Source organism: Phyllobates terribilis, unplaced genomic scaffold, assembly GCF_046119375.1.
Source record: "Phyllobates terribilis strain yellow unplaced genomic scaffold, ASM4611937v1 Scaffold_1__5_contigs__length_1240528914, whole genome shotgun sequence".
NCBI classification, from domain to species: Eukaryota; Metazoa; Chordata; class Amphibia; order Anura; family Dendrobatidae; genus Phyllobates; species Phyllobates terribilis.
Genome location: NW_027362761.1, coordinates 564,324,289 through 564,347,500, shown reverse-complemented (window position 1 = coordinate 564,347,500; position 23,212 = coordinate 564,324,289). Strand labels below are relative to the sequence as shown.

At 42.2% G+C, this 23,212-nt stretch overlaps 1 protein-coding gene across 4 annotated transcripts in view; it reads right to left on the bottom strand.

The window, feature by feature from the left end:
• Nucleotides 1–3,882: 3,882 nt before the first annotated feature.
• MAPK4 (mitogen-activated protein kinase 4) overlaps nt 3,883–23,212 on the bottom strand; it is a 147,276-nt gene continuing 127,946 nt past the window's right edge. For all 4 annotated transcript variants that reach the window (XM_073680673.1, XM_073680669.1, XM_073680677.1 and 1 more), the window contains 3 exons: nt 13,816–13,977; nt 12,551–12,752; nt 3,883–8,817 (listed from right to left, as the gene is read on the bottom strand). In XM_073680673.1, coding sequence (XP_073536774.1) covers nt 8,127–8,817; nt 12,551–12,752; nt 13,816–13,977 — 1,055 coding nt within the window. In that variant the 3' untranslated portion in view covers nt 3,883–8,126. The remainder of the gene's footprint in view (nt 8,818–12,550; nt 12,753–13,815; nt 13,978–23,212) is intronic.

Here is a 23,212-nt window from a genome sequence, read left to right as displayed (position 1 = left end):
ATACATTTATTTAAAGGGGTTGTCCACTCTCCACCCAAGCCCTCTTAGCCTGATATGCTTTTCATTCACTGAAAGCTAATTTATTACATTTCTTTTGCCCGCGTCCCTCACTAGGGGGACTTACTGAATTCATAAGCTGGTATTGGACCTAAAGGGTATGGACATATTTATACTTTATATTATTTGTTTACTAATTTCAAAATGAAGCAACTTTTTAAATAGTGTTCAGTACAAATTTCCTATAATTGTGCAGTAGAGTCTGTGTAACTCCTGGTACATAGCTGGTTGTGCTGCTATTTCTGACATAGAACTGATTGCACACTACTCCTGCCTGTGCATGCTCTCTCTATCTTCTCTTATTTTTAGAGATAACAGCAGGGAGGAGAAGGAAGTTGTAAGAACCAGAATGTAGTGTGAAGTAGGAGGAAAGCATCCAAGTCTTCAAGGAGGCCAGATCACACCGGCTGTACAAGTATCCAAGTCATCAGGCAGAGCATATCACTATGATAAAAATCTGAAACTATGAAAATGTAATAAGCCGCATATTGAAGGGAAATCATAGAATCCTAGAATGTCATAGAGTTGGAAGAGATCTCCAGGGTCATCGTGTCCAACCCCCTGCTCAATGCAGAATTCACTAAACCATCTCAGGCAGATGTCTGTCCAGCCTCTGTTTGAAGACTTCCATTGAAGGGGAACTCACCACCTCTCGTGGCCGCCTGTTCCACTCATTGATCACCCTCACTGTCAAAAAGTTTTTTCTAATATCTAATCTGTATCTTCTCCCTTTCAGTTTCTTCCCATTGTATCTCATGTTTCCATGTACAAATGAGAATAAGGATGATCCCTCTACACTGTGACAGCCCTTCAGATATATGTAGACAGCAATAAGTCTCCTCTTAGCCTTCTTTTTTGCAAGCTAAACATTCTCAGATCCTTTAACTGTTCCTCGTAGGACATAGTTTGTAGTCCATATTAGTTTTTATCACCTTTTTACTAGCACTTGCTGTTTACTGTTACTTTTTTACAACAGAGTATTTTTATACGTTTGTTTTACTGTGTGCTTGTGTGTTTCATAGTTTGTAGTCCGCTCACTATCCTGATAGCTCTTCTCTGAACTTGCTCCAGTTTTTCAATGTCTTCTTTAAAATGTGGTGCCCAGAACTGGACACAGTATTTCAGATAAGGTCTGACCAAGGAGGAGTAGAGGTGGATAATTACTTCCAGTGATCTAGACTCTATGCTTCTCTTAATACATCCCAGAACTGTTTGCCTTTTTTGCTGCTCCATCACACTGTTGACTCATGTGCAGTCTGTGGTCTATTAGTATACCCAAGTCTTTTTCTCACATGCTGTTGCTTAGTTCTGTTCCTCTCTTTCTGTAGATGTCATTTTCCCTTTTCTTGCCAAGATGTAGAATCTTGCATTTCTCCCTGTTAAATACCTTTCTATTAGTCGCTGCCCATTGTTCAAGCTTATCTAGATCCTTCTGAATCCTTTCTCAGTCTTCTCTAGTGTTAGCTATCCCTCCTAGCTTTGCATAGTTTGCAAATTTGATTAGTTTACCTTCAGTTCCCTTATCTAGATCATTTTATAATTCATATGGGTTGTAAAAATCAGACTTTGATAGATCCCAGTTCTTTGAATACAACAGGTCGCCCACTCACACCTGATTGTCATCTCATTGATCGAAAACACCAGATTCTAACTTCACCTTCCAATTATCTGCAAGTCCCAAAGGTTCACATACTTTTGTCACACACAGGCATATGATATTGGATCATTTTGCTCAATAATAAATATTTTAATATTTCAACTCATTTGTTTGATTTGGTTCTTTACCTACTTTTAGGACTTGTGTGAAAATCTGATGTAGTTTTAGGTCAAATTTATGCAGAGATGGAAATTTCTGAAAGGTTCACAAACTTTCAAGCACCACTGTATTTAAAAATTATTTTTTCTGGTTACCTTTATTTGAAGCTGCACGTGTTCTCTACTACGGACGTATCCACTGTGAATATACTTCTCTATATTATGGATTTTTCTTTAAGTTATTGGGTTTTACGTCAGATTGTGTTTGCGTGCACAGATTTATCTCGCACGTTAATCACAGAGCTAACACAAATGAGACAGGCAACAGGCAAGCAAACAGGTGACGCACATTGTATGAAGTGGTAATATACATCAATGACCCGTAATATATTGGACAAACCGTCACGTGCGCGAACGCAGGCAGATAACACCCGTAAAGTATCGAAAGACATGTGATTCTGTCTGTGATCTCATCAGTGTATTTTAATGTCATTTTTTTTCCATTGGGAGACAAGCAAAAAAAGTTTATTCTGTAGATATATAAGTAATATCTACTTCTGGGAAAGCTCCCATCACCACCATCTTTGTACTCCCATAAAGACAGGAAAACGTTAGTTTTATATACCACAATACCGATTTATTGTTATTGGAAAGCAATCTAATGATCGCAAATTAATTTATTAAAAAATAAAGTGAAAACTGAAGAAAAGAAATGTTTCAAAAAATAAAAAGTTGAACTCACTCCTCTTTTCCAAGTTCAAATATAAAAGAATTTTTTAAAAAATTTGGTTTTGTCGTGTTCACAAAAAGTTGATTCAACACGTATGGTAAATGCGAGAAAGACTCGAAATTCTAGAATTGCCTTTTTTTCCGTTGCTATTCCTCTTGCCAAACAACGCAATAAAAAGCGATCAAAGTATCGTACATGTACCCCAAAATTTTACAGCACGCAAAAAAACAAGCCCTTATACAGCTCCGTCATTGAAAAATAAAAAGGTTACAGATCTGAAAAAATGGCAACACAAACTAAAATTTATTTTTACAAAGTTTTACATTTTTAAGTTTGGTATCACCTGGAGAATCACGTTATTATCGGTCATTTTTACTGTACAATAAACGCCGTAAAAACTAAAACCCAAGCAAAATGTTGAAAATACTTTTTTTTTATCACCATTTGGAATTTTGTTTTTTGTTTTCCAGTACATTATATGGTAAAATGAATGGCGTCATTCCAAGCTACAATTCATCCCAAAGATAAACATAAAAAATAAAGTCGTCGTGCAGATATGATGACCAAAAATAAAAAAAAGCTATTGTTTTTGGAAGAAGGAGAGGAAAAAGTGAAAGTGGTGCAAAAACAGAAAACCTCCAGGACACAAAGGGGTTAAATAAAGTGGTTTGCAGATTGTCTATCAAATGAGGTCAAGCAGTCTGTTAATAAGGCGACCATTTATATTCCATACATCTAAAATATTTTTCAATAAAAAATATTTTTTTACTATTTTTGAACAGAATTGAGTTTTTCCTTAAACAAAAAATAAACTTTTGCCAAAATAGCACAGTTATTCAAGCTGTTTATTTCATATTTTATTACAGTTATCCAAAACCTTATTTCAAAATTCAGCAAAACTGTATTGAAATCAGTAAAAAGCAGCAGAATATTTACAAAACCAGAAAATCCATCATGTTCGGTTTTTAGACTCTTCATCGATTGTTTGAATGGACTCAGTAAATCAAACTGATAACACTTACTTTTAGTAAGGCAGAAAAAATCTGAAAATCCTTCCAAAAATAGGATTCAGGGCGATGTTACATGGTTGTAATGTGGGCCCCATTTTAGGGTCTGTATTATGGCCACAACACTGAGACCTATGGATCCAATTCAGTTCTTCGTAGAGTTCTATATACACATATATTTGGTTCATTGACTATTAAAGGGGAGCTCTCACTTGCCATAAACATGTACATTTTTTTACATGATATAAATGCCGTTGTTCTCCTGAATCCGGCGTTGTTTTTCTTTCGTTCATGCACCTCTTCATTCTTGAGATATGGTCTCCTCTTCCCTGTATATAAATCTAGTCTTTTACCTAAGTGGGTGTGGTCCTCAGCTCTTCTGTGTGGGAGTATTCATGGAGACCACACCCACTTAGCTAACAAGACTAGGTTTAAGTACAGGGAAGAAAGGGCCATATCTCAGGAATGGAGAGGTGCAGGAACAAAAGAAAAATAGCGCCAGATTCAGGAGAAAAGCGTCATTTACACCAAGTAGAAAAATACAATATTTATAGCAAGTAACAAATCATTTTTAAGGCGCATATTACAGCCATGTCCAGTCACTTATTATTAGCAATAAAAATTATTCTTTGTATGATTTTTGAATTTTCCAACATACTTTATGTATCCATTGTTCAAATGTTTCAAGATGTCTGCTTGCTGTCATTCATTAGGATCCTTCATTGATTACTACCAGTGGATAAAAATCTGCCCTGGCTTGGTCATATAACAAACCACGCAACTGTGTGATCATCACATTTAGGCCACGGCCCCACTATCAGTATTTGGTCAGTATTCGGTCAGCATTTTTTTGTCAGGAGTGGGAGCCAAAACCAGGTGACGAACAATCAGAGAAAAGGTATAATAGAAACAAGTCACCAATTCTGCATTTATCACCCACTCCTGGTTTTGGCTCCCACTCCTGAGAAAAAATACTGACCGAATATGTCACATTGGGTATGGGGAGAACCCAGCGAATAATGGCAGGAAAAGGGAAGGGTGCCCTACAAGTAGGGAAAGGGGGAGTGGAGACCCTTAAATAGCTCAAACGACAAAACCTGTCTCCTCTATGGACCCTATATAGGTTCTGCACCTATTGCTGTGCAGGAAACCTGGCCCTAGCTAACCCTAACAGGGGCGGACATATCATTGGTGCAACCTGTGCGGCTGCACAGGGGCCCAAGAGGTAAGGGGGCCCATTTCTACCGCCAAAGCAGGTGCAATTTTGCATTTTAAGGAGCTCTTGGGCTACAAAAGGGCCCATATATTGTTCTTGTACAGGGGCCCTTTTCTGTCTGTGTCCACCAGTGAACCCTAAAGCTAGGCCCTAGGTAGGGAGGGGGAAGGGTGAGCACTAGTCAGCTCCACTGCAAACTAAAGTACACACAAGGTACACAAACAAGGGAATACACTTAGCTTCAAGATGACACCTGAGCGCACAAGTCAACAATCCACGAAGGAACTCCCAAGAAAATTCTAACCGACTACTAGAATTCCAGGTCTGAATAGATAAGAAACACGCTATCACCAGCAACTCTCTGGAGAAACTGAGTGTATTTAAGGATACAGCAAGGGCGTGCTAATAAGCAGCACAAGGTGAGGGTCCTAAATGTAAAATCCCCAAGCAAGGTGAGGATCACCGCTGAGTCCTAAAGGGAGAGGGATCATGAAGATGTTTGCAAGGCCAAATGCAGCAACCTTCTACAGCTGGACCCCATATGACTGTCAAACCTGACACACCTGTGACAGAATACTTGACAAATATTGATAGTAGGGTCGTGGCCTAACAGGACAAATTTGAATCCATTGACGTTAACAATGAATGAATCTATTCTAAACTAATCAAAATCATTTAGAATATCCGAACATTTGCAAATTCTAGAAAATCTGAATTTTTTGGGATTCCATTCGGGAGAATCCAGCAAAATCTTAACCAGTCGGACACCATCTTGCTGGATTTATATAAGCTAACAAGGAAGCTACAGTGGTAGAGGCGAGGTGAGTATGATATTTTAGTGGGGTTTTAACCCCTTCCCGGCCCATTTGTTTATTATGCTTTGGCTTTTTTCTGGTAATCGGGGCACTTTCCATCCAAATTTTACAACCAAATTTGAGCGAGTCTGCCCAAATAAAAATTTTGGCAGAATCGCTCCTCTCTAAGTAAACTATTAACTTTTCTATTCAATGACAGCAAGCAGAAAATCCTAATAAAATTGATACAGAAAGTAAATCAGAAAACTGTATAACTTTTCAGTACACACTAAATCACCTTTGTTTGCTAAAACCGGAATACCCCTTTAAATATATATATATAAAAAAATAATATTATAAAATCCAAACTTTATGGAAAAAAAAGACAAAACTGTACCCTGTTAATGTGTAACAACAGAAAGCTTAGAAATAATTTTTGAAATATTATGTAATATATATTTAGATCCTGAGATCTGTAAAATATATTCTCTGTGTTGACAAATTATTCAAATTTAGTATTATATTTTTTCCAATCTACAAATATACAATCCACATGATCTAGTATATTTTATTGTTTAGAGAATTTTTAGTATTTGTTTTTCTCAATTCATTTAATTAAATTTAGGTTTAGATTACATTTTTGATAAAAATGAATCAACATCTTTTTGTAAATCATAAAATTGCCCCTAAAAATGGTAATTTATGGTAATATATTCTATTTTTTTTTTCTTAAAGTTAAATATTAGTAGGCAAAATTATGACAAAGGATAGCTAGGAGCCCAAGGACAATGCAAGTTAATGTAATTTAAGGAAACTTTTGATCAAAAAAATTAATAAATTCAATCTGCTTTCATCAAGTATTATTGTAAGTACAGTTGAGCAAAAAGATTTGGAGTTCCCATAGCCAAATAGGTAGCCTGTGACCACCGGACCAGAGCTCTGCAAACCTCCTACTTCCTGGCACCTCTCATGAATAGTAGACCTAGTGTGTTGCCATCATTGATTGCTGGCAGGAAGGAGGAAGTTCAAAAGACTCTGGTCCAGCCCCCACGCTGATAGTCCATGGCCACCGGACCAGAGCACCGCGAACCTCCCCCTAACTGCCAGAATCCCCGGTAAGCCTTCTGGTTAGTAGACCCAGCGAGACAGCATTATTGTGGAGTGACTATTCTGGAAGAAAGGAAGAGGTTCACAAGGATCTGGTACGGCAGCCACGTTGCCAGTCTGTGGTCACTGGACCAAAGCTCTGTGAACCTCCTCTTACCTACCAGCATCCCCGGTAACCCTACTGATTAATAGACCCAGCGTGATGCCATCATTGTGGTGTAAAGCGCTGGAAGAAAGGAGGAGGTTCACAAAGCTCTGGTCTGGCAGCCACGTTGATAGTCCATGGCTTGCCAGACTAGAGTTTTGTGAACCTCCTTCTACATGCCGGCATACCCAGTGCCTCTTCTAATTAGTAGACCCAGCATGACGCCATCATTGTGGAGTGACGTGCTGACAGGGAGGAGGAGGTTCACAAGGCTCTGGTCCGGCAGCCATGTCGATAGTCCGTCGCCGCCGGACCACAGCTCTGCAAACTCCTCCTATCTGCCAGCGTTCCAGGTGACTCTACTGATTAGGAGGTTTGCAATCCTCTGGTCCCACAGGAACATCGATAGTCTGTGGCCTGCCAGATTTCAGAGCTCTGCAAACCTCTCCCTACCTGCTAGCATCCCCGATGCGTTCTGATTATGACAGCATGATGCTATCATGATTAATGACAGCATGATGCTATCATTGTAAAGTGACGTGCCATGTCAATAGTCTGTGGTCTGCCAGACCAACGCTCTGTGAACCTCCACCTACCTGCTGGTGTCCCTGATAACTCTTCTGATTAGTAGACCTAACGTGATGCCAACATTGTGGACTGATGTGCTGGCAGAAAGGAGGAGGTTCGCAAGGTTCTGGAATGCCAGTGACGTCGATAATCCATAGTTACCAGACCAGAGCTCTGTGAACCTCTTCCTACCTGCTGGCATCCCCGATGCCTCTTCTGATTAGTAGGGTATTTAGTTGACAAGTTTTTTGCAAAAAATGTATACTAAGCCGCTCTACCAACGTCAAGGTAACCCAGATCAGAGCAGTCCCTATCTGATGTATTTAAAAACTGATCATGTGTATGGTACCTACATGAGAAGATATAACAGGTAATAAGTCTTCTGATTAGTAGACCTAGTGTGATGGCCATCATTGTGGAGGGACACACCAGCAGGAAGGGGAAGATTCACAAGACTTGATGTGGCTGCTGGATTGTGGTCCTACAAATCTTTTTGCTCAACTCTAATTATAAGGCATCAAATATTGAGCATTGTTTGTTGCGAGCCTTTAAAATAAAAGGCATTAAAAGTTTTGCTATGTAATGAGGTTATATCAGCCATACAGAAAAAACTGTTAGCCTTCATTCTTGAAGGCTATCTGAGATGCTTTAGGCGACTGCACCATATTATTGATGCGAGATGCCAAATCTTGGATTTAAAAAAAAAAATGTGCTCAGTACAATTTTTTGTCATCATTCATCACTCATCCTACCACCTGTCCTTCTGAAATACTTCCTTCTGAGCTATATCGTTAGGATGTTCAGAAATACAAGCCCCGTTGATATCATTGAGTTTGTTGTCTGGCATTTCTTCCTGGCTGGTACACAGCTTTAATGCCCTGGTAATAAAAACATCCAGATCGAAAGAAGATTCAGTATCCTTGGAGATTTCGTTAGGCATGTGATGAGCAGGACATGGTTGACTTTGTTGAAGGTCCTCCTGTGTCTCGGAAACAGGACTCGCTGGACATTCAAGTCCTGCCTGGGTGCTCTTGACCCACTGAGCAATTTCCAAAAAGAGGTTAGATGGCTCTTCTTCCCGTACAAGGTCGCCCGTGGGTTGGATTGTATTGTTTTTCCAGGTGGAAAGATCTAAAATGAGTTTAGGTTCTGAATAGTGATGTGGTTTATTGTCTCTCCATAATAATTTATCCAGATAGGAAGGAGACCCCACTTTATACTCACATGACCTGCCACAGTCGCCCTCAAAAACCCGGTCCATGGAGGAATGGGACTGTTCTAGGAACCTTTCTGAGCTACTTTGAGAGTATTTTCGAGGGTCAACCTGAGCTTCTTCTGCTTGTGATCCGGACCCCGCACGGGGATCTCGTTGGACATCACTCATGCCGAGGCTCTGATCTTGTCTCCAGTCCATGTCCGAGGATAAACTCACTTGATACCTATAAGAAAATCTACTATTAATAAAAAAACACCTCTTCTAGTTACATCTACATTTTTTTTTTTCATTTAAGGACAAAACTTTATTCTTTTAAAAAGAAGACCTGTCGCATCCCCCTGACATAGCTAGACAAGTAAATATTAATGTTCCCCATGAAACAACAATTCTGAATGATGTTTTCTTAAAATGCTGTTCAGCTCCCCTCTTATTCCTCCTGAAAGTGTATGAATAAATTGACAACTGGGTGTTACCATCCTCCTAATCAAAGAATGTGACCTACAACGCCTGATACTGGCAGTTCTGGCCAAATTGGAGACTGGCTATAAAGAGTGTCTCTTTCTCTGGAGGGCCTACACAGATAACACATTGATATGAATGGACACTATGTAATGCTTCATTTCTCCTGTGGTGGCGCTGCAGGAAAATTGAACACTTGCAACCAGGTTTCCCTGCTGATTGATGGGGGTCCCAGAAGGAGATACCCTCATCAATACTCCTCATGCAACTATTGATTATCCAAATTGAAGACCTCATTTAATTTATGCTGAAGGTAATCTAGAAAGAGGACATTTTTGCTTGATATTGCTGCTTTCAGCTCTGGTTTTCCTTAGCTTATGGTCCCTTTCTCTATTGCCCCTGCTATTGACGCGCCCCTGGGCCTGAGTCGCGCAGCGTTGCGCACGCGGGAGCCTACCCGGAGCCGGATCAGATGGGGGTAGTAGTCTCGTGGCGGTGACCCGGTCCGTGCCCAGGGAGTCAGACTAAGTGGCAGTCTATTAGCAGTAGATGGTGGATGTTGTTTCTGTGATCGACTACGCCACCCGTTGAGTGCGGCTTTGAAGACGCCGCTGCAGAACAGTCCACTGAGGCCAGGTGTATAAGGATGTGCAGCGTGGTGGTATAACCCCCAACGGGAGGGGTATGGCCTCAGGGCAGCGCGGATAGATGATGGGGGTGATGGTGGTACACGAGCGCAACAAAGACAACTCGGAGTCTTGGTGGTGCAGTTCAGGGTCTTTACTCACGGTTACTCGGTTACTGCTCCAGGCCACCGCTGCAGAGGTGGCCGCCTGTGTCGCGCTGTGCTCACCAGGTGAGGGGCTCGGTTAACTCCCAGGTCTTTCTGGAGTGCTTTGCAGGACCCCCTTTATGTCCCCTGTTTCTGGTCTTCAACCCCACTAGTGACCACGCTTATGTCCAGCTGCCTCGGACCTTCTTGGTGGGCAAACGTTGGCCTGCGTTTCCCAGGTCCTATGTGGTGCCTTTCTAGCGGGTGTGGTGAGGGGCTGCTCCACATGTAATGTCGCAGCCTCCGGTTCTTAGTTGAGGGTAGTTTCTCTCCTCCACTAATTTGGGATCCGGTTCCCATCTTCTTGACCTGACCCCCCTACTCAGGTAGCGGCGGGCGTGTGGTGGCTTCCAGCCAGTCCACACCCCTGGGGTCCCCTCTTTCCTTTCTGGAGCCCAGTCTGCTCCTCTTCCTCCTCCAGGCTCAGGCCTCCTGACAGGGCCTGCCTGTGGAGCAGAGCCCATAAAGCAGCTCTGCTCCCTGTCTTCTCCTCTCTCAACTCTCTCTTTCCAAGATGGTGCCTCCCTTTATACTCCTTTACAGAGTGCACCCAGGATCTACTTCCCCCACGCACACACTACCGGGTTCCCTTCTCTAGGTGTTCCCTCCCCCCACTCCAGCCAGGGACATGCTCACTCATGCCTGCATAACTAATGGGAGCACCGTCGAGCTGTCCCCCGGAAATGTGGTGTAGTGCATGTGGGTGTTAGGGTCCTGAGCCACACTCCATCCTTACCTGGAAGTGAGATATCGCACATCTGGGTGAGATGCAATACCTCTGTAGCAACCGAACCCTCGGGGTGCTACACTATACTAGTGACAACCCTTTAAAAATGTAGTATATGTTTACATAGGTGTTAAAGGGGAAATCCCACAACAAACATTTATCACCTATGCATGGGATAGGCAATAACTGTATGATCAATGGGGTCCCCACCTGATCACTAGAATGGGGTCCTGAGCCCTCTGTTCTGGAGGAGTGCCACTACCTCCTGAGTCTATGGTGCCAAGAGAGAAGCTAGTTGAGGCTTGTACTCATCGATCAGTCTCATAGAGTTTTAACTAAGCAGGAGTCGGCATGTGTGACCACGGTAGGGTCTTAGCACTTGAGCCCAAGCAATATTCTTTTTTCACCAGGTAACCTCTTTAATTGTGCTAATCACCAACAACATCTGCCAGTATGGTAAGATGTTGGCCATTTGCTCGAGGCCATCTGCATCGGGAAAGCTCTGGAGCAAATGACAGACACCATAGAAGATTTCATCACTTCCACACCATGATAGAGAGGGCCAAATCAATCCAACTGGGTAGACAGAGGAGATCCCAAATTACGCTGGGACATAAACTTGATCAATCGTGACTGACGATCATCAAGAATTTCCATGGTGCCTACTATCTTCTCTGTTCTATTATCGATTAGATTGGCCATTTTTCTTTTGGGGTAATGGCTCTCCTTAAAAGAGTTGTCCCATGAAAGCAAGTTATCACCTATTCATAGCTGATCAGTGGAGGTTTGACCGCTGGAACCACACCGATCGGCAGAACGAGGAACTTTTTTATCCCGGTAAGAAGGAAGCGGCAGTGCACATTGCCATTGAATCTCTACGGTCTGGTAAGTTCTGTACATATCTTTTTATGCCAGCTGCATAGAGAATGAGTGGCGGTTGAGCATCCGATCTCTCCATTTTCCAGTTGGCGCGGACATTAACTGATCAGCAGGTTATCACCCATTCAATGCTTAGGAGATAATTTGTTTTTATTGGGCAACCCCCTTAAGGAGACCAGTTGAGTATGAAGTGTTATTTGCAATGCTCCATAGAGAAAACAAAACATGCCAATTAACTCTTGCCCAGAGGAGGAAACCCATTCTACTAGTGCACCTATCGGAGGTAGCTACCAATGATGAGAGAATCTACCGAAATTGAAATTCGGCAGGGAAAAAAAATCGATTCACATCAAAATGAATTCAATGCAAATTAAATGTGCATTATTATGTTCTGTGATCTCTCCAGAACCCAAAGCATGATGAACAGACAAGAAAAGATACCCACCCAACCGTCACCTGTCCCACTGTGCATTCCTGGCTTCTTCTTCAGTCCGGCCAAGTCTGGCATCTTCAATGCCTCAGCCGCGCAACACATAACGTCACTAACACTCATGTGACGTCATGACGTGCAATGGCCAGTAGTCAACTGCAGAGGTGCCAAAGATGACAATGAAGAAATGACTGGAGCTACTAGAGATGAGCAAATTGATTCGTGGGATCCTGGTTCAGCTACCAGGTCCATGCTGACTGAACGTCAGCTCTGCGAGCAGCTTCCTACCGGACGGAATCCCCAGCTCCTCTTTTAATTCGCCAGTCTTGCATGGATGCCGGCAGGTAGGAGGCGGTTTGTACAGCTCCTATCCAGCCTTACCTGGGCCCTGGAGCAGGGTCTTACAAATTGGTTTGCTCATCTCTAGTAGCTAGCCTTTAAGTCAATGACCAACCCTTAAACCAGTCAACATGTGTAAGGATTTTACCCAAACCAGACGCCCCACCTGCAGGCAGCTTTTTTGGGGTACTCGCTCCTCCTTTTTTCTCTAGGAGTGAACTGAACATTAGTGAAAAAGAACAAAATGTGCACATGTAATAAGTGGTAAATAGTGAAGAACCAAGTCTCACCTGTCCCAGTTGGATAATTGGCTTTGACTGGCTTCCATTAGTAAAATATCATCAATTTCATCTTCAATGCGGAAGGGGTGCAGAGATATCGGCTCATCCTCCGGGCAAGAATATGGGGACATATATGGATGCTGTAGCGCAGCTTCAGCTGTCAAACGGTCCATTGGGTTAAAAGTCAAAATCTTCTCTAAGAAGTCGATGGCTAAGGATTAAAAATAAAACAAAGCTAACATAATATGGTAACGTTATAAATGGGGCTTTTTTTTAACTTTAAAGGGGTAATCCACCTCAGCTTGCAGGGGTCTCTATATAAATTCACTTTTTATTGCATTTTTTGGGGGGGACAGGTGCAGCAACTGAAAAATGGCAATTGTGGGGTTACGAGTTTGTTTTTTTTTGCTTTACATTGTTAACAGTACATTTTAAACAATTTTACATTTTGATAGCTTGTATATTTATGCCGACAATACCAAATATTTAATTTTTTTGTTTCTTTATTTTTAAAGGCGTGAGATTTACATTTTTTAAAATATTTTTTCAAGATTTTTTTCTCTTTATTTGTTAGCTCCAATTAGAGGACTGGAACCTGGGATCGTAAGATGGCTTGCTGCTATAGCATAGAATTGCAATATATAAGTAAAATTATGGTCTATTATCTAGTCAAACAGGCTCTTGGGATACCCAAAATTGTGTGCCACCGCGATCAAGACACTTAAATATTGAGGATTTGAGCAAGAACCATGCTGGTTTGAAACGCGTCATCCTTTCTCTAATTTTTTATGCCCCCTTTTCTAATCACCCTTTAACATGTTTTTAATTGTTTCTCATTAAATGAGAAGTTTTACTATTCCACATTTTTTCTTTTTGGATTGCTGGATTTCTATTGCTCCTGTGCCTCACCCATCCTCCAGATGGGATTTTTTTCCTTCCATGCATTCGTACCTGGATTGAAAGATCCCAGGGCTATACTACACTTCAGGAGAGCTGAAAAGTATTTTTTCCTTTTTTTGTTTTTTTACACTTAAATATCGCTGATGGAGATTAACAGCGGCATTTAAGGGGTTAAATAGCAGCAATTGGCACAGGCTCTGGTCGCTGCTGTTAGAGGCAGGTACTCACTGTATAACACAGCTGGCGTCCGCCATATGTGGCGTAGGCTTTACTCCTTAGCCCGCTCCATACACTGGCACCTATTGTGTCGTTAAGGGTGGATGAGCCTGACCTAACCTTGTCCAGGTAGCTAACCTTGTCCAGGTAGGACCCACCTTCCATGTTCATTTCAGGTAGAAGTTTCTTCAGTGGCTTTTTGACTTCCCAGCTGCAGTTGACGAAGGATGGCATAACTTTCAGCAATTCTTCCTTGTCTTCTTTGTGAATGACGGGAATCGTGTCCAATATCTGTTGCATCTGCTCCAGCTCGTGGCTTCCTAGACGCCAACAAAAAATACACAATCAATCAAAACCAAAAGTGGAACAATCAGAGGAAAAGTATAATAGAAACAAGTCGCCACTTCTGCATTTTTCACCCACTCTTGGTTTTGGCTTACAAGTACTGATATAAAATACCCTAAGGGCATGTGCACACAAAGTCTTTTTTTGCCACAAAGGCCTAAAGGTCCTAAAATAAAAACGGTTTAGAAAAAACACCGTCGTATATGTTCCGCAGTCATGCAGTTTACAAATAAACCTACCACCATGCAGTGCAAATAATAGTGCCCCACAGCAGCCAAATAAGCGTTCATTCCATAAAACAATGATATAGTGCTGTCACCATCATATACTGCAAAAAAAATATATATAGCGCCATACAGTGTTGAAATAATAGTAACATACAGTGACCAAGTGACCATTCTATACAGTTACCTAAATAACATTGTTATACAACTAATCTCATGTCTCATGGTGTTGACAAGCCGCAGGTTCACGGCCAGCTTTGACCCATCCCTGTTCCAAGAATGCCATGGCAGACTCCTATGGCTGACCTCTCAATTTTCCACTGTCTTAAAACGGTTATAGCTAGAGATGAGCGAATATATTCCAGTGGAAATTAATTGTGCTCGATTTTAACAAAAATCCTCTTTAGCCAAAATGAGGATCTTTAGTAATTTGATTTTCTCGCAGACCGACATTTTTCTAAGCCATAAAGGACTATCAAAAGTTAAAAAAAAAAATCCTTACTCTCCCCTCACCGCTCACTTCTCCAGCCCCTCTGCTCCTAAACATCACCCGTCCGGTCCTCGTCACATATTCTGATCCCCGCCACTCATGCTAAAATTCGCTGAAAAGCCGGACATCACGGCTCACTGTGAGAGGATCTGGGTGATTTTGAGCATGCGTGCACAAGGTCATGGCGCACATCTTGACATTATGAAGCTGTGGATCCACCCGGGCATCCTCAGGGTCGGAAGTCCCAGCTCACTGAGAGAAGCCTGGAGATTTCAGAGTAGGTGGTGGGAATCAGAAGATGAGATGAGGACCGGTGTTACGATAGTGTAGCAACTCACTCGGAAAAATTAGGTAATACATTAAAAAGCGAATCTGACCCAGACGGTACCTGTACAGACTACAGATCCTGACCCCGCAGTCTCTAGTGGTTCCTGCATGAGCTGAGATAGCACTAACCACAGACTAAACAATGGCAACTCGGACCTAAGCTGCCTGAAAGGCCGTCAAGCGCATCACGTTCCTCCTAAAGAACCGAAGGGCAAAGCAGAGTGCAAACTACCTACAGAAGGGAAAGTATGCTGAAATAGAAAGAGTAAAACAACCCAGAAATACTAAATAAAGCATTAAGTACGTACTGTTAGACAATATGCTGACTACTTCCTAAAATGAAACAGAAGATAGGTGCAGGGTAAGAACATAAACAGCAGAGAGATAAACCCTAGCTGGTCTTTCACTGTCTGGCTTAAACTACAGCAGTGTGTCTGGACATCCACATGTGACTATCACCAGCAGGAAATACGAGCAGAGGGAAAAAAAAAAAATATTAAGCCGCACCCGAAAGGTGATAGAGAAGATACATGAGTAAATGAAAACACCTGTTACCCAAAAAGACTGAAGCAAGGATAAGAGAAACTAAACAGCCGTTGAAAAGGTGTATCTGCTATGGCTCGGCAGACAGAGAAGCCAATCACAAAGCAACAGGCTCAAAGGTTCGAACCCAGATTCATGACGACCGTGTGGTTGACGATGAGGAGCGGAGGGGCTGGTGAGTATAAGGATTTCTTTTATTTTTTACATGTTATATTTATTATACTCTGGGATCTGTAGAGACCATAATACAGGACATAAAGTTCGTGGAGGATAACTTTCTGCTAATCTAATTTGCGGTGAAAATATGTACAAATAGGTAAATAGGAATTTTGCCTAATCCGCTCATCACTAGTTATGGCATAAATCGTAGAAAGTGTCCCCCATTTTATTAGCCAAAGTGGCTCTGGAGGATTCAATAGGCATCCCATGCTATAAATAAACTACCGCCATATAGCTTCCATCTACAATATGGCACAAGCAGTTTCTAGGGCCAGTAGGGGCAATCAGCTGATGAATGATCTAGTTTAAATTTAAAACCAATTTCATGCATCTAATAAACTCCGTCAGAACATATTAAAGTTTTTAATTTTTTACTCACTAGATGGCGACATTAATACTGATTTGGGAGTAAACCCTTACTATGACTGACACTTGAGAGTTAAGTACAGGAAAACGTCAGGTTGGAGCATCAGTGGAGAGTAGAAGTCAAACATTTACATTCACGTTGATGCGATCCCTTTTCTCAGCCTATAATGAGTCATGTGGGACTTAATTATCCTGCTGTGGCAAATGATGTGCGGCACAGCAATTAGAAAAGCTAGCTACACCAGGCTTACTTAACGATACGCGGTAATAAAAAAAGAAGATGAAATTGGGTGCGTAAATCAGCAGGGACGGCAGATTCACATCAAAGGTAGAGCTCAACTCGTGTACAGACCCTACTGTACAAATCTATTTTTAAAGGGAAACTCCATACAAACTTTTAGTGGCGTTAAAGGCAATCTGCCACCCACTCACACTGCAGAACGTTTAGAAAACTGTCTAAAAGAAAAAACTGAATTTCTTGCCCAGACAAAATTTCTTTGAGATTGTTTTAATAAAGACGACATAAAGGGTAAATTCCACTGATCTACATATCTTCACTGCTTCTTTTGTTACATTTTAACGGAACGTATGATCTCTTATCAGTTTTGCTGCTTAGACTAGGACATGATGAGCAGAGTCATCTCATCATTTGGATGAATTCATAACAGGTGTATAGTACTACCAAAAGGATACAGCAGCCTCTGTTAGCGTTAAGACGTATGCAAACATTTAATATATAAGATTGGAACTTCATTGCTGCTATATAGTATATACTACTTATGAAAGTACTTAGCACACAAATTGGTCAATTTATGAGAGCCCACCAGCCCCGACAAGGCGACCTTTCTTTGAAGGGACCCTAAATCTAATATTTGTCACAAATGCATCTCCTGGGGCTAAATGGCCACAACTTTAAAGGGCAGGTAGAATCCAGCACTAATTAAAAACAACTTTAGATTGATGGGAGGAGCCCAACCAAAAATGGAGGCATTCACCACCTCCAACAATCTACAAAAAAAAAAAAAATGACTAGTACCTCCTAACAGAATAAAGCAAGTGTGAACAGGTGCAAACTGATATGACTCCATAAAAATTCCAAAGATATACAGATAGAGAATGTAGATTGTGAGCCCCAATGGGGACAATGCTGATAATGTCTGTAAATTGTCTGAATTGCAGACTATGCTGGCGCTATATAAATAAAAATATTATTATTATTATAAAAAAGCATACCACAGTACTGTGTTAGTGCTAAGATGTATGCAAACTTTGACTATATGAAAGCACTACTGTTATGTAAAATAGTGGCTCTCATTAATTGGCCAATTTATGCGCTAAGTGCCTTCATTATATAAGTATATCCCATATAGCAGTAATGCCGTCCAAATTTCATATTTTCCATGTCTCCTGAGATCATCTGTTGGGGAAAAGTCATGGGGCCATCATGCACATTAGACTGTTGGCCAATTTTGGTGGTTTCAGTCGACTTTTATCTAATGTGTATAGAGGCCTAAACACTATACGCTGATAATGCTCTTTTGTATGCAGCTTTCTTGTCACTCCCTGGGTTTTGGTGGATGGGCTATCAGTTCCAGGAGTCGGTAATAATCTATAACTGTCAACTGACTTCTGTTTGTTGCAGCTGCCATAAAGCTGTACTATATATGTATACAGACAATACAGGAAATGTGTGCTCCAATATGGCCGCCTCTATACAGACAATACAGGAAGTGTGTGCTCCAATATGGCCACCTCTATACAGACAATACAGGAAGTGTGTGCTTCAATATGGCTACCTCTATACAGACAATGCAGGAAGTGTGTGCTCCAATATGGCCACCTCTATACAGACAATACAGGAAGTGTGTGCTCCAATATGGCCGCATCTATACAGACAATACAGGAAGTGTGCGCTCCAATATGGCTGCCTGTATAAAGACAATAAAGGAAGTGTGTGTATCCAATATGGCCACCTCTATACAGACAATACAGGAAATGTGTGCTCCAATATGGCCGCCTCTATACAGACAATACAGGAAGTGTGCGCTCCAATATGGCCACCTCTATACAGACAATACAGGAAGTGTGTGCTCCAATATGGCTGCCTCTATACAGACAATACAGGAAGTGTGCGCTCCAATATGGCCGCCTCTATACAGACAATAAAGGAAGTGTGTGCTCCAATATGGTCATCTCTATACAGACAATACAGGAAGTGTGCGCTCCAATATGGCAGCCTGTATAAAGACAATAAAGGAAGTGTGTGTATCCAATATGGCCGCCTCTATACAGACAATACAGGAAGTGTGTGCTCCAATATGGCCGCCTCTATACAGACAATACAGGAAGTGTGTACTCCAATATGGCCACCACTATACAGACAATACAGGAAGTGTGTGCTCCAATATGGCCACCTCTATACAGACAATACAGGAAACGTGCGCTCCAATATGGCCGCCTCTATAAAGACAATAAAGGAAGTGTGTGTATCCAATATAGCCGCCTCTATACAGACAATACAGGAAGTGTGTGCTCCAATATGGCCACCTCTATACAGACAATACAGAAAGTGTGTGCTCCAATATGGCCGCATCTATACAGACAATACAGGAAGTGTGCGCTCCAATATGGCTGCCTGTATAAAGACAATAAAGGAAGTGTGTGTATCCAATATGGCCACCTCTATACAGACAATACAGGAAATGTGTGCTCCAATATGGCCGCCTCTATACAGACAATACAGGAAGTGTGCTCTCCAATATGGCCACCTCTATACAGACAATACAGGAAGTGTGTGCTCCAATATGGCTGCCTCTATACAGACAATACAGGAAGTGTGCGCTCCAATATGGCCGCCTCTATACAGACAATAAAGGAAGTGTGTGCTCCAATATGGTCATCTCTATACAGACAATACAGGAAGTGTGCGCTCCAATATGGCAGCCTGTATAAAGACAATAAAGGAAGTGTGTGTATCCAATATGGCCGCCTCTATACAGACAATACAGGAAGTGTGTGCTCCAATATGGCCACCTCTATACAGACAATACAGGAAGTGTGTACTCCAATATGGCCACCACTATACAGACAATACAGGAAGTGTGTGCTCCAATATGGCCACCTCTATACAGACAATACAGGAAGCGTGCGCTCCAATATGGCCGCCTGTATAAAGACAATAAAGGAAGTGTGTGTATCCAATATGGCCGCCTCTATACAGACAATACAGGAAGTGTGTGCTCCAATATGGCCGCCTCTATACAGACAATACAGGAAGTGTGTGCTCCAATATGGCCGCCACTATACAGACAATACAGGAAGTGTGTAATCCAATATGGCCACCTCTATACAGACAATACAGGAAGTGTGCGCTCCAATATGGCCGCCTGTATAAAGACAATAAAGGAAGTGTGTGTATCCAATATGGCCGCCTCTATACAGACAATACAGGAATTGTGTGCTCCAATATGGCCGCCTCTATACAGACAATACAGGAAGTGTGTGCTCCAATATGGCCACCACTATACAGACAATACAGGAAATGTGTGCTCCAATATGGTCGCCTGTATAAAGACAATAAAGGAAGTGTGTGTATCCAATACGGCCGCCTCTATACAGACAATACAGGAAGTGTGTGCTCCAATATGGCCGCCTCTATACAGACTATACAGGAAGTGTTTGCTCCAATATGGCCACCACTATACAGACAATACAGGAAGTGTGTGCTCCAATATGGCCGCCTCTATACAGACAATACAGGAAGTGTGCGCTCCAATATGGCCGCCTGTACAAATACAATAAAGGAAGTGTGTGTATCCAATATGGCCGGCTCTATACAGACAATACAGGAAGTGAGTGCTCCAATATGGCCGCCTCTATACAGACAATACAGGAAGTGTGTGCTCCAATATGGCCACCACTATACAGACGATACAGGAAGTGTGTGCTCCAATATGGCCGCCTGTATAAAGACAATACAGGAAGTGTGTGCTCCAATATGGCCGTCTCTATACAGACAATACAGGAAATGTGTGCTCCAATATGGCCGTCTCTATACAGACAATACAGGAAATGTGTGCTCCAATATGGCCGCCTCTATACAGACAATACAGAAAGTGTGTGCTCCAATATGGCCACCTCTATACAGACAATACAGGAAGTGTGTGCTTCAATATGGCTACCTCTATACAGACAATGCAGGAAGTGTGTGCTCCAATATGGCCGTCTCTATACAGACAATACAGGAAATGTGTGCTCCAATATGGCCACCTCTATACAGACAATACAGGAAGTGTGTGCTCCAATATGGCCGCATCTATACAGACAATACAGGAAGTGTGCGCTCCAATATGGCTGCCTGTATAAAGACAATAAAGGAAGTGTGTGTATCCAATATGGCCACCTCTATACAGACAATACAGGAAATGTGTGCTCCAATATAGCCGCCTCTATACAGACAATACAGGAAGTGTGCGCTCCAATATGGCCGCCTCTATACAGACAATACAGGAAGTGTGTGCTCCAATATGGCTGCCTCTATACAGACAATACAGGAAGTGTGCGCTCCAATATGGCCGCCTCTATACAGACAATAAAGGAAGTGTGTGCTCCAATATGGTCATCTCTATACAGACAATACAGGAAGTGTGCGCTCCAATATGGCTGCCTGTATAAAGACAATAAAGGAAGTGTGTGTATCCAATATGGCCGCCTCTATACAGACAATACAGGAAGTGTGTGCTCCAATATGGCCGCCTCTATACAGACAATACAGGAAGTGTGTGCTCCAATATGGCCACCACTATACAGACAATACAGGAAGTGTGTGCTCCAATATGGCCACCTCTATACAGACAATACAGGAAACGTGTGCTCCAATATGGCCGCCTGTATAAAGACAATAAAGGAAGTGTGTGTATCCAATATGGCCGCCTCTATACAGACAATACAGGAAGTGTGTGCTCCAATATGGCCGCCACTATACAGACAATACAGGAAGTGTGTGCTCCAATATGGCCGCCACTATACAGACAATACAGGAAGTGTGTAATCCAATATGGCCACCACTATACAGACAATACAGGAAGTGTGCGCTCCAATATGGCCGCCTGTATAAAGACAATAAAGGAAGTGTGTGTATCCAATATGGCCGCCTCTATACAGACAATACAGGAATTGTGTGCTCCAATATGGCCGCCTCTATACAGACAATACAGGAAGTGTGTGCTCCAATATGGCCACCACTATACAGACAATACAGGAAATGTGTGCTCCAATATGGTCGCCTGTATAAAGACAATAAAGGAAGTGTGTGTATCCAATACGGCTGCCTCTATACAGACAATACAGGAAGTGTGTGCTCCAATATGGCCGCCTCTATACAGACTATACAGGAAGTGTGTGCTCCAATATGGCCACCACTATACAGACAATACAGGAAGTGTGTGCTCCAATATGGCCGCCTCTATACAGACAATACAGGAAGTGTGCGCTCCAATATGGCCGCCTGTATAAAGACAATAAAGGAAGTGTGTGTATCCAATATGGCCGGCTCTATACAGACAATACAGGAAGTGTGTGCTCCAATATGGCCGCCACTATACAGACAATACAGGAAGTGTGTAATCCAATATGGCCACCTCTATACAGACAATACAGGAAGTGTGCGCTCCAATATGGCCGCCTGTATAAAGACAATAAAGGAAGTGTGTGTATCCAATATGGCCGCCTCTATACAGACAATACAGGAACTGTGTGCTCCAATATGGCCGCCTCTATACAGACAATACAGGAAGTGTGTGCTCCAATATGGCCACCACTATACAGACAATACAGGAAATGTGTGCTCCAATATGGTCGCCTGTATAAAGACAATAAAGGAAGTGTGTGTATCCAATACGGCCGCCTCTATACAGACAATACAGGAAGTGTGTGCTCCAATATGGCCGCCTTTATACAGACTATACAGGAAGTGTGTGCTCCAATATGGCCACCACTATACAGACAATACAGGAAGTGTGTGCTCCAATATGGCCGCCTCTATACAGACAATACAGGAAGTGTGCGCTCCAATATGGCCGCCTGTATAAAGACAATAAAAGAAGTGTGTGTATCCAATATGGCCGGCTCTATACAGACAATACAGGAAGTGTGTCCTCCAATATGGCCGCCTCTATACAGACAATACAGGAAGTGTGTGCTCCAATATGGCCACCACTATGCAGACGATACAGGAAGTGTGTGCTCCAATATGGCCGCCTGTATAAAGACAATAAAGGAAGTGTGTGCTCCAATATGGCCACCACTATACAGACGATACAGGAAGTGTGTGCTCCAATATGGCCGCCTATATAAAGATAATAAAGGAAGTGTGTGTATCCAATATGGCCGCCTCTATACAGACAATACAGGAAGTGTGCGCTCCAATATGGCCGCCTGTATAAAGACAATAAAGGAAGTGTGTGCATCCAATATGGCCGCCTCTATACAGACAATACAGGAAGTGTGTGCTCCAATATGGCCGCCTCTATACAGACAATACAGGAAGTGTGTGTAACCAATATGTCTGTCTCTATACAGACAATACAGGAAGTGTGTGTATTCAATATGGCCACCTCTATGCAGACAATACAGGAAGTGTGTGTAACCAATATGTCTGCCTCTACACAGACAATACAGGAAGTGTGTGTATTTAATATGGCCTCCTCTATACAGAAAATAGAGGAAGGAAGTGTGTGCTCCAATATGTCTGCCTCTATACAGACAATACAGGAAGTGTGTGCTCCAATATGGCCGCCTCTATACAAACAATACAGGAAGGAAGTGTGTGCTCCAATATGGCCGCCTCTATACAGACAATACAGGAAGGAAGTGTGTGCTCCAATATGGTCGCCTCTATACAGACAATACAGTAAGGAAGTATGTGCCTCTATTATGGCCACCTCTATACAGACAATACAGGGAGTGTGTGCTCCCATATGGCTGCCTCTATACAGACAATGCAGGAAGGAAGTGTGTGCTCCAATATGGCTGCCTCTATAC